Source organism: Coregonus clupeaformis, unplaced genomic scaffold (assembly GCF_020615455.1).
Source record: "Coregonus clupeaformis isolate EN_2021a unplaced genomic scaffold, ASM2061545v1 scaf1182, whole genome shotgun sequence".
In the NCBI taxonomy this organism is placed as follows: Eukaryota; Metazoa; Chordata; class Actinopteri; order Salmoniformes; family Salmonidae; genus Coregonus; species Coregonus clupeaformis.
The window spans coordinates 45,184-60,474 of NW_025534636.1; the positions used below are offsets into that span (position 1 = coordinate 45,184).

The following is a 15,291-nucleotide window of genomic DNA, read 5'->3' on the forward strand; positions in this document are numbered from 1 at the left end:
AGGCGAGATGGGTGAAACCGGTAGTGGATCCTCCACCGGAAACTTGCGCTGGTTCTGGACCTCCGTCAGACCGGTAGAAAGGTTCCGAACTGCCAACGCAATCTCCTGTAGCTCCGTGCTATGATGGCCCAACATCTTCTCCTGATGGGTAATGGCATGGCGAACAGAGTCCAGGTCCGCTGGGTTCATTACTGGCCGGATCGTTCTGTCACGAGTTACAAAGCCAGAACCCAGAAGCAGACCAGGACAAGGTAAGTTGAAACGAAGGTGAGTGTTTATTTACAAATTCAAGAGTGATGCTGAACAATCCAGGGAACAGAGCGGGCGGCGTTGATTAGTTGTTAGGGGTGCAGTGGTTGATCCAATCATGGCTCGGCAGCCGCCGACCACCAGGCAGAGGTTGGATGAAGGTTCCGGACGAGTGACTGCAGATGGAACAAAACGGAGGTAAGTAAACAACAAACCAACAAGGTGCAAAACAACAAAACTAACGCTAGAAGCTCTAAGACTGATACTCTGGTAAACCTACTGTTCATGGCTAACGATCCGGCAGGGAATGGATGTTAGGCCAGAGCCTAAGAAGGGTGATGATCAGGACCAGGTGTGCAGATTGCTGATGGGATGCAGGTGCGGAAATCAAGAGAGCTCCCCGGAGCGTTCCAGAACCCTCGGGAAACTGGAGATCACGAGCAGAAAAACTAGTCCACAGACCGGACCCGACTCAGACTGCCGGGATCGTTACAACCTACTCATTCAAGGATTTTTCTTTATTTTTACTATTTTCTACATTGTAGAATAATAGTGAAGACATCAAAACTATGAAATAACACATATGGAATCATGTAGTAACCAAAAAAGTGTTAAACAAATCAAAATAGATTTTACATTTTAGATTCTTCAAATAGCCACGCCTTTATCCTACTTCTTTAAGGAATACCTGAAATAGTATAACAGTAATCCTTCTACCCCCTGGTTGTCCCACTGGCTATCCTAAGTTGAATGCACCAATTTGTAAGTCGCTCTGGATAAGAGTGTCTGCTAAATGACTTAAATGTAAATGTAAATGACAGCTTTGCACACTCTTTGCATTCTCTCAACCAGCTTCATGAGATAGTCACCTGGAATGCATTTCAATTAACAGGTGTGCCTTCTTAAAAGTTAATTTTTGGAATTTCTTTCCTTCTTAATGCGTTTGAGCAAATCAGTTGTGTTCTGACAAGGTAGGGGGGTATACAGAAGATAGCCCTATTTGGTAAAATACCAAGTCCATATTATGGCAAGAACAGCTCAAATTAGCAAAGAGAAACGACAGTCCATCATTACTTTAAGACATGAAGGTCAGTCAATACGGAACATTTCAAGAACTTTGAAAGTTTCTTCAAGTGCATTCGCAAAAACCATCAAGCGCTATGATAAAACTGGCTCTCATAAGGACCGCCACAGGAATGGAAGACCCAGAGTTACCTCTGCTGCAGACAAAAAGTTAATTAGAGTTACCAGCCTCAGAAATTGCAGCCCAAATAAATGCTTCACAGAGTTCAAGTAACAGACACATCTCAACATCAATTCTTCAGAGGAGACTGTGTGAATCAGGCCTTCATGGTCGAATTGCTTCAAAGAAACCACTACTAAAGGACACCAATAATAAGAAGGGACTTGCTTGGACCAAGAAACACGAGCAATGGACATTAGACCAGTGGAAATCTGCCCTTTGGTCTGATGAGTCCAAATTGGAGATTTTTGGTTCCAACCGCCTGCCAAAGGAGTTATAGCTGGAGTCTCGTTGAATATAGATGATGAGTACCTTTGTCAGAAAATCCCAGGAGTGGTCAGTGCACGTCGCCTGATCCATATGGTAAATGGAAGGAAGGAGAAAAGCCTGTCGATATTATTGTTATTTGAGGAGACTCTACCTGAATATGTGAAGCTTGGATATGTGAGGTATGCGGTGAGAACATTTGTGTCCAAACCATTAGAGTGTGGGAATTGTAAAGGATATGGTCACGTGTCAAATGTTTGCAGCTGTAGAAGTATGATACTGAAGAATCTGTGAATTGAAAATGTTGCAACTGTGGTGGGGATCATACTCTGGACTTCCTTTAATGCCCTGTTAGGGTGAAGGAGGTCGAGGTGTCAAGGATCAGGGCTGCGCAGCGGATCTCCTATGTGGAGGCGGTGAAAAGAGTTGAAGGGACAAGAGGCAACAGTGTTGAAGATATGGCGGTGGATGCATTGCAACCAGTTTCTAGTGTTTTAAGTCAATCGAGTGATCTGGATACACTCATTGTGAAGAAGGTGGATTTTGTGGCATTTATAGCCACAGTGATTAATTGTACAGCACAAGTATTTAAGAAGTCCAAGAAGCTAGATATCATTATATCTGCAGCCAAAATGTTTTTTGGGCTCCAAGACTTCACGGCAGAAGCACTACAAGGACTATTGTCGATAGGAAATATTCCACCCGCACAGGAGGCTTCTCAGCCTGTTTTGGGACCTAACTAGAATGAGATTTTTACAGAAAAGCAGGTTGATTTGGTTTAGTTCATTTCTTTTTTGGTAGTTTGTATCATATTTTATTTATTTTTACCCAAATGTTTTCCTTTTGGGATCCTTATTATCCGCCCGCACGGTAGGTGGCAGAATGCAAATGAATTTGTTGCGAACGCCATTATACCATAGAGAAGAAGAAGAATAAGAAGAATCATCTGGAAACGGAAATACGAAAACAAGCTGTGTGGAAGACCAAAGCGGTTCGCAATATTTGTTCAATCGTAGCACATTTTCTACACAAATTATACAACCATGGCTATGCAAGCAGCTAAACGAGCTAATGTAAGTTTACATTTATCATGTTTTTGTGTTCAAATGAAAGCTACAATCAACCTAGTCAGGTTTACCATCTAGAAATACATCACTAGCGTGGTAGCTGGATGGCTAACGACGCGTACTGTTAGCTAGCTCGCTAACTTAGCTAGCTACTGTTAACGTTAGTTAGGCGGATGGCTTTATCGATTAATTTGTATTATTTTACTAAGACATTAAGTATAAAACACTAACGTTAAACTTAAACGTCATTTTGTAGGGAAATGTTAGCATGTTAGCTTGCTCATTCTCACTCAAGTCTCCAGTTAACAATGCGAGTTGGCTAACTAGTTAGCTAGTAGTAGAGCTTGCTTTCAACTGCGTAACTAAAGTTAATTTAGGGTGCGTTCGTGAATTCACTCTGGCCATCTACGACTTCAGAGCGCTCTCGTCAGTGTGCCAGAGCGCAGTTTAACCTCTTAAGGATCGGACCCTTTTTTTCAATTTTCGCCTAAAATGACATACCCAAATCTAGCTGCCTTTAGCTCAGGACCTGAAGCAAGGACATGCATATTCTTGATACCATTTGAAAGGAAACACTGAAGTTTGTGGAAATGTGAAATTAATGTAGGATAATGTAACACATTAGATCTGGTAAAAGATAATACTAACAAAAAAAACATGCGTTTTCAAAAAAGAAAATCCATCTTTGAAATGCAAGAGAAAGGCCACAATATAATATTGCAGTTTAGGCGCAATTTATATTTTGACCGCTAGATGGCATAAGTGTGTGCAAAGTTTCAGATTGATCCAGTGAAGCTTTGTAATGCTGGACTATTTTGTATCAAGTCTGCCCAAATGTGCCGAAATTGGTCAATTGATACATTTTCAACTACATAACTATAGAGAACATACATTTTGTATTACCATATTATTTTTGTAAGTTTACACACTCCCAGAAATGTCATACATGATGTATCATAGGCTTATGCACTAACTTTCACACATCTAGATGGCGGGGTGGGTGTGGAGCCAGAGATGGCAAGGGTTCAAACTGTAGAAGCAAGTTCCTACATTTGAATATAAAAATGTATTTTATCAAACAAAACTATGCTACATTTAATCTCTGGGACCCTCAGGATGACAAATCAGAGCAAGATTACTGAATGTAAGTACATTATTTACCTTCAGAGGTGAATGTCAAATTTCATTTGTCACATACACGTGTTTAGCAGATGTTATAGCAGGTGTAGTGAAATGCTTGTGCTTCTAGCTCCGACAGTGCAGTAATAGCTACCAATTTCACAACATATACCCAATACACACAAAACTAGTAAGGAATGGGAATTAAGAATATATACATATATGGACAAGCAATGACAGAGCGGCATTGACTAAGATACAGTAGAATATTATAGAATAGAATTCAGTGTGTGTGTGTGTGTGTATATATACACTGCTCAAAAAAATTAAGGGAACACTAAAATAACACATCCTAGATCTGAATGAATGAAATAATCTTATTAAATACTTTTTTCTTTACATAGTTGAATGTGCTGACAACAAAATCACACAAAAATTATCAATGGAAATCAAATTGATCAACCCATGGAGGTCTGGATTTGGAGTCACCCTCACAATTAAAGTGGAAAACCACACTACAGGCTGATCCAACTTTGATGTAATGTCCTTAAAACAAGTCAAAATGAGGCTCAGTAGTGTGTGTGGCCTCCATGTGCCTGTATGACCTCCCTACAACGCCTGGGCATGCTCCTGATGAGGTGGCGGATGGTCTCCTGAGGGATCTCCTGCCAGACCTGGACTAAAGCATCCGCCAACTCCTGGACAGTCTGTGGTGCAACGTGGCGTTGGTGGATGGAGCGAGACATGATGTCCCAGATGTGCTCAATTAGATTCAGGTCTGGGGAACGGGCGGGCCAGTCCATAGCATCAATGCCTTCCTCTTGCAGGAACTGCTGACACACTCCAGCCACATGAGGTCTAGCATTGTCTTGCATTAGGAGGAACCCAGGGCCAACCGCACCAGCATATGGTCTCACAAGGGGTCTGAGGATCTCATCTCGGTACCTAATGGCAGTCAGGCTACCTCTGGCGAGCACATGGAGGGCTGTGCGGCCCCCCGAAGAAATGCCACCCCACACCATGACTGACCCACCAAACCGGTCATGCTGGAGGATGTTGCAGGCAGCAGAACGTTCTCCACGGCGTCTCCAGACTCTGTCACATATGCTCAGTGTGAACCTGCTTTCATCTGTGAAGAGCACAGGGCGCCAGTGGCGAATTTGCCAATCTTGGTGTTCTCTGGCAAATGCCAAACGTCCTGCACGGTGTTGGGCTGTAAGCACAACCCCCACCTGTGGACGTCGGGCCCTCATACCACCCTCATGGAGTCTGTTTCTGACCGTTTGAGCAGACACATGCACATTTGTGGCCTGCTGGAGGTCATTTTGCAGGGCTCTGGCAGTGCTCCTCCTTGCACAAAGGCGGAGGTAGCAGTCCTGCTGCTGGGTTGTTGCCCTCCTACGGCCTCCTCCACATCTCCTGATGTACTGGCCTGTCTCCTTGTAGCGCCTCCATGCTCTGGACACTACGCTGACAGACACAGCAAACCTTCTTGCCACAGCTCGCATTGATGTGCCATCCTGGATGAGCTGCACTACCTGAGCCACTTGTGTGGGTTGTAGACTCCGTCTCATGCTACCACTAGAGTGAAGGCACCGCCAGCATTCAAAAGTGACCAAAACATCAGCCAGGAAGCATAGGAACTGAGAAGTGGTCTGTGGTCACCACATGCAAAACCAGTCCTTTATTGGGGGTGTCTTGCTAATTGCCTATAATTTCCACCTGTTGTCTATTCCATTTGCACAACAGCATGTGAAATGTATTGTCAGTGTTGCTTCCTAAGTGGACATTTTGATTTCACAGAAGTGTGATTGACTTGGAGTTACATTGTGTTGTTTAAGTGTTCCCTTTTTTGAGCAGTGTGTGTGTGTGTGTGTGTGTGTGTGTGTGTGTGTGTGTGTATATATATATATATATATATATATATATATATATATATATATATATATATATATATATATATATATGATGAGTAGTGCAAGATATGTAAACATTATTAAAGTGACTAGTGTTCCATTTCTTAAAGTGGCCAGTGATTTCAATAGGCAGCAGCAGCCTCTAATGTGCTAGTGATGGCTATTTAACAGTCTGATGGCCTTGAGATAGAAGCTGTTTTTCATTCTCTCGGTCCCAGCTTTGATGCACCTGTACTGACCTCGCCGTCTGGATGATAGCGGGGTTAACAGGCAGTGGCTCGGGTGGTTGATGTCATTGATGATCTTTTTGGCCTTCCTGTGACATCGGGTGTTGTATGCGTCTTGGAGGGCGGGTAGTTTGCCCCCGGTAATGCGTTCAGCAGACCGCACCACCCTCTGGAGAGCCCTGCCGTTGTGGGCAGTGCAGTTGCCGTACCAGGCGGTGATATAACCCGACAGGATGCAGTCATGGGTGAACAGGGAGTACAGGAGGGGGCTGAGCATGCACCCTTGTGGGGCCCCAGTGTTGAGGATCAGAGAAGTGGAGATGTTGTTTCCTACCTTCACCACCTGGGGGGTGGCCCATCAGGAAGTCCAGGACCCAGTTGCACAGGGCGGGGTTCAGACCCAGGGCCTCAAGCTTAATGATGAGCTTTGAGGGTACTATGGTGTTGAATGCTGAGCTATAGTCAATGAACAGCATTCTTACATAGGTATTCCTCTTGTCCAGATGGGATTGTGCAGTGTGATGGCGATTGCATCGTCTGTGGATCTATTGGTGTGGTAAGCAAATTGAAGTGGGTCTAGGGTGACAGGTAAGGTAGAGGTGATATGATCCTAGTCTCTCAAAGCACTTCATGATGACAGAGGTGAGTGCTACAGGGTGATAGTCATTTAGTTCAGTTACCTTTGCTTTCTTGCGTACAGGAACAATGGTGGCCATCTTGAAGCATGTGGGAACAGCAGACTGGGAAAGGGAGAGATTGAATATGTCCATAAACACATGCTCTGAGGACGCGGCTAGGGATGCCGTCTGGGCCTTAACATGCTTAAATGTCTTGATCACGTCGGCCATGGAGAAGGCGATACTACAGTCCTTGGTAGTGGGCCTCGTCAGAGGCACTGTGTTATCCTCAAAGCGGGCAAAGAAGGTGTTTAGCTTGTCTGGAAGCGAGAAGTCGGTGTCTGCGACATGGCTGGTTTTCTTTTTGTAGTCCGTGATTGTCTGTAGACCCTGCCACATACGTCTCGTGTCTGAGCCGTTGAATGTAATAAACCAGTTGCCGTGATACGTTTTTTGTTGTTGTGCACTCTCCTAAAACAATAGCATGGTATTTTTTCACTGTAAATCTACTGTTAATTGGAAAGTGCAGTTAGATTAACAATAATTTAAGCTTTCTGCCCGTATGACAAGTCTATGTCCTGGAAAGTTTGCTGTTACTTACAACAGTCATGCTAATCACATTAGCGCACGTTAGCTCAATAGTCCCGTATATGGGACACCGATCCCGTAGAAGTTAACTGATGAATTTACAAACGCTCAACACCCGTTGAATATGGCCTGTGTCGGTTAATGTCAGCAAAAAAGCTTAATTAAATTGTTGCCAGCAGCACAGTTAGTCAACGCTCTGGATAACCGCCTAACCAGCTCTGCAAGGGCGAGTAAAATGGTCAGAGTGAGGTGTTCTCTCATTTGTGTCTGGAAGTAGCTAGCCAACGTTAGCCAGTTAGCTTGGGTGCTTGACTGCCGTTGTGAGTTCTAACGTTAGCTAGCAAATCAGAGTTGAAACAAGCTCACTAGCAGGAATTTAGCTGGCAAGGTCATATTGAAAGCTAGCTAGCTCACTACATCATATCAAACCTGTCGTCTGGTTTGCTTGGTTAGCTAGCTAGCTAATGGCCAATGCCATGGCAAACAAGGTAGGAATGTAGCTAGCTAGCCTGTTATGCTGGTGATGATGCTAACCATTTAGCTAGCTAGCTAACATCAGCAAGCTAAATACATGGCTCTGAGTCTGGCTGGCACTGGCAGGTGTATGGGGTAAAGTTAGTTACAGCATGGTGAGAGTGAATTAAATTCTCCAACATCTTGCTAGCTAGCAACATTAGCAAAGCCAACTGCAGTCACATATTGGCTACCTATCAACGTAACATAATTTCTGGAGGGAGTGGAAACGCAATTTTAGCTAGCCCACCAAGGCCAGCCCAACCTGGGTTAACTTCAAAGTGCCAATGGAAATATGGCTCAAATGGAGCTTATCAGTTACGAATAATGTTTCCTTTGCAGATTCGATTACCACCTGAAGTCAACAGAATACTCTACATTAGAAATCTACCATACAAGATCACAGCTGAAGAAATGTACGACATCTTTGGGAAATATGGACCAATACGGCAGATTCGAACGTAAGTTGAAGATTGTGGATCTGGATGGAATTCTCACATAGACCATGGTTGATGTATTTTATAGAGTTTAGACCAATTTTAGGTATTTTCTCCTTGTTTGTAGTCTGCAGAACTATGGCAGGTATTCAACCACAGTCTCATCCTTGTCTTCTTGTGCCCTGTTCTTCAGTGGAAACACACCGGAATCAAGAGGGACAGCTTACGTGGTTTACGAGGACATCTTTGATGCCAAGAACGCCTGCGATCATCTGTCTGGATTCAACGTCTGTAACAGATATCTTGTAGTTTTATACTACAATGCAAACAGGGTACGTAGGCCTATGTATGATATCTATCAACGACCTGGCAAAGTCTCTTACCTCTGTCAATAAATAATCTCAAAGGGGTATCTAGTAGGGATTAATAACTTTCATCGCTTTGCAGATAGAGAAATTATACTGAACAAACAGTGTAGTCAATGCTGGTACATTACATATTACCCTGTAGGTGTTTGGAGGAAGAGAGTCCAGCTCTGTGATAATTTTAATTAAATATGATGTTGCCACGAGCAACAGGATGAACCACAGATATTGCAGATGTGCGCGATGCAAGACGATGCACTCACTGTAGCTCAATTGGTAGAGCATGGCGCTTGTAACGCCAGGGTAGTGGGTTCGATCCCCGGGATCACCCATGCGTAAAAATGTATGCACACATGACTGTAAGTCGCTTTGGATAAAAGCGTCTTCTAAATGGCATATTATTATTATTATTATTATTATTATTATTATTATATTATTATCTGCATGGGTGTGCTACTGCGCTTCACTCTGCTGCAATGTGAAGCTGCGGGACCAAAACATCAGACGTTTACCCTCGCTCTTCGCACTTGTTATGACCAAAGTTACAACGTCTCCGTAACGTGAGCCGCAGTTTAACAACTCACGCTGATCTATGAGACATGATATACCGCTTGCAAAAGCAGCATGTCTGCAAACCGAGGCTAGCTTGAAGCAGCGTAGTTTTGCGCTTTGAGTCTATTTTTCACGGCAGCCAGAGCGTTGCAGAGATGTAGATTCTCAGAAATAAACACATAATATCAAATGTAAATTCACAAATCTCAATAATACTAATAAGGAAAATGGCCCTTGGAAAATCCCTTTGGGGCAGTGCCTTGCCGGCGTTTTCGGGGAGGGTGGGGGCGAGCGCACCCTCTGACCAGAGCACCCACTGTGGGAGCGGCCGTTTGTATTAGTATTAAAATAGCAAAACCTTCCTACTAAAGGAAAATGGCAAAACACACCCTGGCCTGCACACATAGAAAGGTTCAGTATCGCATTTTAGGCGTGTATAAAAAAAAAGACAGTAGTTGATGCAACTACTTCAAATAATTTTTATTACAACAAACATGCACATTGGTTGCTGAGGTTGCAAGAATATTCTCCCATTATGAAGTGTGGCTGAAATGTGTTTCAGATAGCATCCCGTTATGAAATAAAGCTTATTTTTTTCAGATAGGTTATGAACTCGTAACATTCTACATTGGGGATGCTCTAGCTAGCTGTATTGATCACGTCACTTACTATACTCCCGTTTCATTGGACATTTGATACAATTAGGTCACTTACCCGTAAAATATGAACTTTGAGAAGTTAAATGTTTATGGATAAAACCAGAGAGAATTGCAGCTATTGCTTCACTGGTGTTTGTGGCCAAGCATCTCGTCACGCTCCCTGTGCAACCACGTTGACGGAGGTATGAAGGTACGCTCTCGTCACGGTGTCAATGTAGTTTCACCGCTCATAGCTGTGGAAGTCGGCCCGTAATTGCTGTTTACTATGTACATCGCTGACTCTACCTTTTTAAGGAGCTAATGTGAGGTAAATATGTAATCAATGTAATTTTTTTTGCCTGACAGGTCGGCCTGTCTGGTTATATAAACAGTGTATAGTTTTGCACTTGAGCATGTATAATTCATGGTTTCCATTTCACTCTTTCTCTCACAGGCGTTCCAGAAGATGGACACCAAGAAGAAAGAGGAGCAGCTGAAGCTTCTGAAGGAGAAATACGGCATCAACACAGATCCCCCAAAATAGACTCACCTCTTTCCATCTTCCCCATTGTCCTTTGTTGGTACAGAATGTGCATTTTGACATCTGTCACAAGTGAGAAAAATAATGTTGATGTTTGTTGCAAAATTTTGCATGCAGGTATTTTCTACTGATTGCGGTCTGTTAGATTTCATTGCATTTGGAAGGCTTGTTTGTCTTTTTACTTTGTTTGTTTCTGTGGTGCATATTGAACATATACCATCTCTGAAAAATCTTCAAAAAAATGTATGCATCAAATCTTTTCATTCAAATTCACTTTTAGATTTCAGATTCTGTCAGATGTATTTCTGTAAAATTGTCCTTTTATAAAAGCTGCTGGCCATACGTCTTGCGTGAATGCACATCCGTTATAGCACTCTTGGTGAAAAAGTAATGAGTTCCAGGTCAAAGTAGAGGCATAGGTCACAATCATTGCATACAGGCACACACGACTGTCTGCAGTTCTGTTGTATATAAATATACGCAATGTGCGGGGTCTTTCACACTACCCTGAACTAGGGATCTTTTGCAGTCAGTATTTCACAGTATAGCATCAGCCTTTATTTTCACATAACTTTGTCTCAGCTAACACATATTTGTCACTGGGACAGTTCAGCTTGCATTTAGAGAACAGATATTCTGGGAGGTGGTATATATACAGTGGGGAGAACAAGTATTTGATACACTGCCGATTTTGCAGGTTTTCCTACTTACAAAGCATGTAGAGGTCTGTAATTTTTTATCATGGGTACATTTGAACTGTGAGAGACGGAATCTATAACAAAAATCCAGAAAATCACATTTTATGATTTAAGTAATTAATTTGCATTTTATTGCATGACATAAGTATTTGATACATCAGAAAAGCAGAACTTAATATTTGGTACAGAAACCTTTGTTTGAAATTACAGAGATCATACGTTTCCTGTAGGTCTTGACCAGGTTTGCACACACTGCAGCAGGGATTTTGGCCCACTCCTCCATACAGACCTTCTCCAGATCCTTCAGGTTTCGGGGCTGTCGCTGGGCAATACGGACTTTCATCTCCCTCCAAAGATTTTCTATTGGGTTCAGGTCTGGAGACTGGCTAGGCCACTCCAGGACGTTGAGATGCTTCTTACGGAGCCACTCCTTACTTGCCCTGGCTGTGTGTTTCGGGTCGGTGTCATGCTGGGTCGTGGCAAGGTCTTCCATCTTCAATGCTCTTACTGAGGGAAGGAGGTTGTTGGCCAAGATCTCGCGATACATGGCCCCATCCATCCTCCCCTCAATACTGTCCCCTTTGCAGAAAAGCATCCCCAAAGAATTACGTTTACACCTCCATGCTTCACGGTTGGGATGGTGTTCTTGGGGTTGAACTCATCCTTCTTCTTCCTACAAACACGGCGAGTGGAGTTTAGACCAAAAAGCTCTATTTTTGTCTCATCAGACCACATGACCTTCTCCCATTCCTCCTCTGGATTGTCCAGATGGTCATTGGCAAACTTCAGACGGGCCTGGACATGCGCTGGCTTGAGCAGGGGGACCTTGCGTGCGCTGCAGGATTTTAATCCATGACGGCGTAGTGTGTTACTAATGGTTTTCTTTGAGACTGTGGTCCCAGCTCTCTTCAGGTCATTGACCAGGTCCTGCCGTGTAGTTCTGGGCTGATCCCTCACCTTCCTCATGATCATTGATGCCCCACGAGGTGAGATCTTGCATGGAGCCCCAGACCGAGGGGTGATTGACCGTCATCTTGAACTTCTTCCATTTTCGAATAATTGCGCCAACAGTTGTTGCCTTCTCACCAAGCTGCTTGCCTATTGTCCTGTAGCCCATCCCAGCCTTGTGCAGGTCTACAATTCTATCCCTGATGTCCTTACACAGCTCTCTGGTCTTGGCCATTGTGGAGAGGTTGGAGTTGAGTGTGTGGACAGGTGTCTTTTATACAGGTAACGAGTTCAAACAGGTGCAGTTAATACAGGTAATGAGTGGAGAACAGGAGGGCTTCTTAAAGAAAAAGTAACAGGTCTGTGAGAGCCGGAATTCTTACTGGTTGGTAGGTGATCAAATACTTATGTCATATCTCTCACAGTTAAAGTGTACCTATGAAAAAAATTACAGACCTCTACATGCTTTGTAAGTAGGAAAACCTGCAAAATCGTCAGTGTATCAAATACTTGTTCTCCCCACTGTGTATATATACACTGCTCAAAAAAATAAAGGGAACACTTAAACAACACAATGTAACTCCAAGTCAATCACACTTCTGTGAAATCAAACTGTCCACTTAGGAAGCAACACTGATTGACAATAAATTTCACATGCTGTTGTGCAAATAGAATAGACAACAGGTGGAAATTATAGGCAATTAGCAAGACACCCCCAATAAAGGACTGGTTTTGCATGTGGTGACCACAGACCACTTCTCAGTTCCTATGCTTCCTGGCTGATGTTTTGGTCACTTTTGAATGCTGGCGGTGCTTTCACTCTAGTGGTAGCATGAGACGGAGTCTACAACCCACACAAGTGGCTCAGGTAGTGCAGCTCATCCAGGATGGGACATCAATGCGAGCTGTGGCAAGAAGGTTTGCTGTGTCTGTCAGCGTAGTGTCCAGAGCATGGAGGCGCTACCAGGAGACAGGCCAGTACATCAGGAGATGTGGAGGAGGCTGTAGGAGGGCAACAACCCAGCAGCAGGACTGCTACCTCCGCCTTTGTGCAAGGAGGAGCACTGTCAGAGCCCTGCAAAATGACCTCCAGCAGGCCACAAATGTGCATGTGTCTGCTCAAACGGTCAGAAACAGACTCCATGAGGGTGGTATGAGGGCCCGACGTCCACAGGTGGGGGTTGTGCTTACAGCCCAACACCGTGCAGGACGTTTGGCATTTGCCAGAGAACACCAAGATTGGCAAATTCGCCACTGGCACCCTGTGCTCTTCACAGATGAAAGCAGGTTTACACTGAGCATGTGACAGACGTGACAGAGTCTAGAGACGCCGTGGAGAACGTTCTGCTGCCTGCAACATCCTCCGGCATTTCTTTGGGGTGCCGCACAGCCCTCCATGTGCTCGCCAGAGGTAGCCTGACTGCCATTAGGTACCGAGATGAGATCCTCAGACCCCTTGTGAGACCATATGCTGGTGCGGTTGGCCCTGGGTTCCTCCTAATGCAAGACAATGCAAGACAATGCTAGACCTCATGTGGCTGGAGTGTGTCAGCAGTTCCTGCAAGAGGAAGGCATTGATGCTATGGACTGGCCCGCCCGTTCCCCAGACCTGAATCCAATTGAGCACATCTGGGACATCATGTCTCGCTCCATCCACCAACGCCACGTTGCACCACAGACTGTCCAAGAGTTGGCGGATGCTTTAGTCCAGGTCTGGGAGGAGATCCCTCAGGAGACCATCCGCCACCTTATCAGGAGCATGCCCAGGCGTTGTAGGGAGGTCATACAGGCACGTGGAGGCCACACACTCTACTGAGCCTCATTTTGACTTGTTTTAAGGACATTACATCAAAGTTGGATCAGCCTGTAGTGTGGTTTTCCACTTTAATTTTGAGGGTGACTCCAAATCCAGACCTCCATGGGTTGATCAATTTGATTTCCATTGATAATTTTTGTGTGATTTTGTTGTCAGCACATTCAACTATGTAAAGAAAAAAGTATTTAATAAGATTATTTCATTCATTCAGATCTAGGATGTGTTATTTTAGTGTTCCCTTTATTTTTTTGAGCAGTGTGTATATATATATACAGGTAAAAGTCAGTAAATTAGAATATTTTGAAAAACTTGATTTATTTCAGTAATTGCATTCAAAAGGTGTAACTTGTACATTATATTTATTCATTGCACACAGACTGATGCATTCAAATGTTTATTTCATTTAATTTTGATGATTTGAAGTGGCAACAAATGAAAATCCAAAATTCCGTGTGTCACAAAATTAGAATATTGTGTAAGGGTTACATTTTGAAGACACCTGGTGCCACAAACTAATCAGCTGATTAACTCAAAACACCTGCAAAGGGCTTTAAATGGTCTCTCAGTCCAGTTCTGAAGCCTACACAAACATGGGGGAAGACTTCAGATTTGACAGCTGTCCAAAAAGGCGACCATCGACACATTGCACAAGGAGGGAAAGACACAAAAGGTTATTGCAGAAGAGGCTGGCTGTTCTCAGAGCTCTGTGTCCAAACACATTAATAGAGAGGCAAAGGGAAGGGAAAACTGTGGTCAGAAAAAAGTGTAGCGATAGGGATCACCGCGCCTAGTCAAGATTGTGAAAAAAACCCATTCAAAAAATGTGGGGGAGATTCACAAGGAGTGGACAGCTGCTGGAGTCAGGGCTTCAAGATCCACCACCAAGAGACGCTTGAAAGACATGGGTTTCAACTGCCGCATACCTCGTGGTCAAGCCACTGTTGACCAAGAAACAGCGCGAAAAGCGTCTCACCTGGGCTAAGGAAAAAAGAGCTGGACTGCTGCTGAGTGGTCTAAAGTCATGTTTTCTGACGAAAGCAAATTTTGCATTTCCTTTGGAAATCGAGGTCCCAGAGTCTGGAGGAAGACAGGAGAGGCACAGGATCCACGTTGCCTGAAGTCTAGTGTAAAGTTTCCACCATCAGTGATGGTTTGGGGTGCCATGTCATCTGCTGGTGTCGGTCCACTCTGTTTCCTGAGATCCAGGGTCAACGCAGCCGTCTACCAGCAAGTTTTAGAGCACTTCATGCTTCCTGCTGCTGACCTGCTCTATGGAGATGGAGATTTCAGGTTCCAACAGGACTTGGCGCCTGACACAGCGCAAAATCTACCCGTGCCTGGTTTACGGACCATGGTATTTCTGTTCCTAAATTGGCCAGCCAACTCCCTGACCTTAGCCCCATAGAAAATCTGTGGGGTATTGGAAAAGGAAGAGAATGTTGATCCAATAACGCAGAGGAGTCGAAGGCCACTATAACAGCCTGTCTGGT

General features: G+C 44.0%; 1 protein-coding gene across 1 annotated transcript; it reads left to right on the forward strand.

Annotated features, from left to right (window-relative positions):
* The first annotated feature begins 2,688 nt into the window (after nucleotides 1-2,688).
* LOC121552714 (splicing factor 3B subunit 6) lies at nucleotides 2,689-10,681 on the forward strand. The gene is made up of 4 exons (XM_041865727.2): nucleotides 2,689-2,832; nucleotides 8,149-8,267; nucleotides 8,437-8,575; nucleotides 10,253-10,681. Exons 1-4 carry the CDS (start codon nucleotides 2,803-2,805, stop codon nucleotides 10,340-10,342), a joined length of 378 nt encoding a protein of 125 aa, XP_041721661.1. The 5' UTR covers nucleotides 2,689-2,802; the 3' UTR covers nucleotides 10,343-10,681.
* Nucleotides 10,682-15,291: the final 4,610 nt, after the last annotated feature.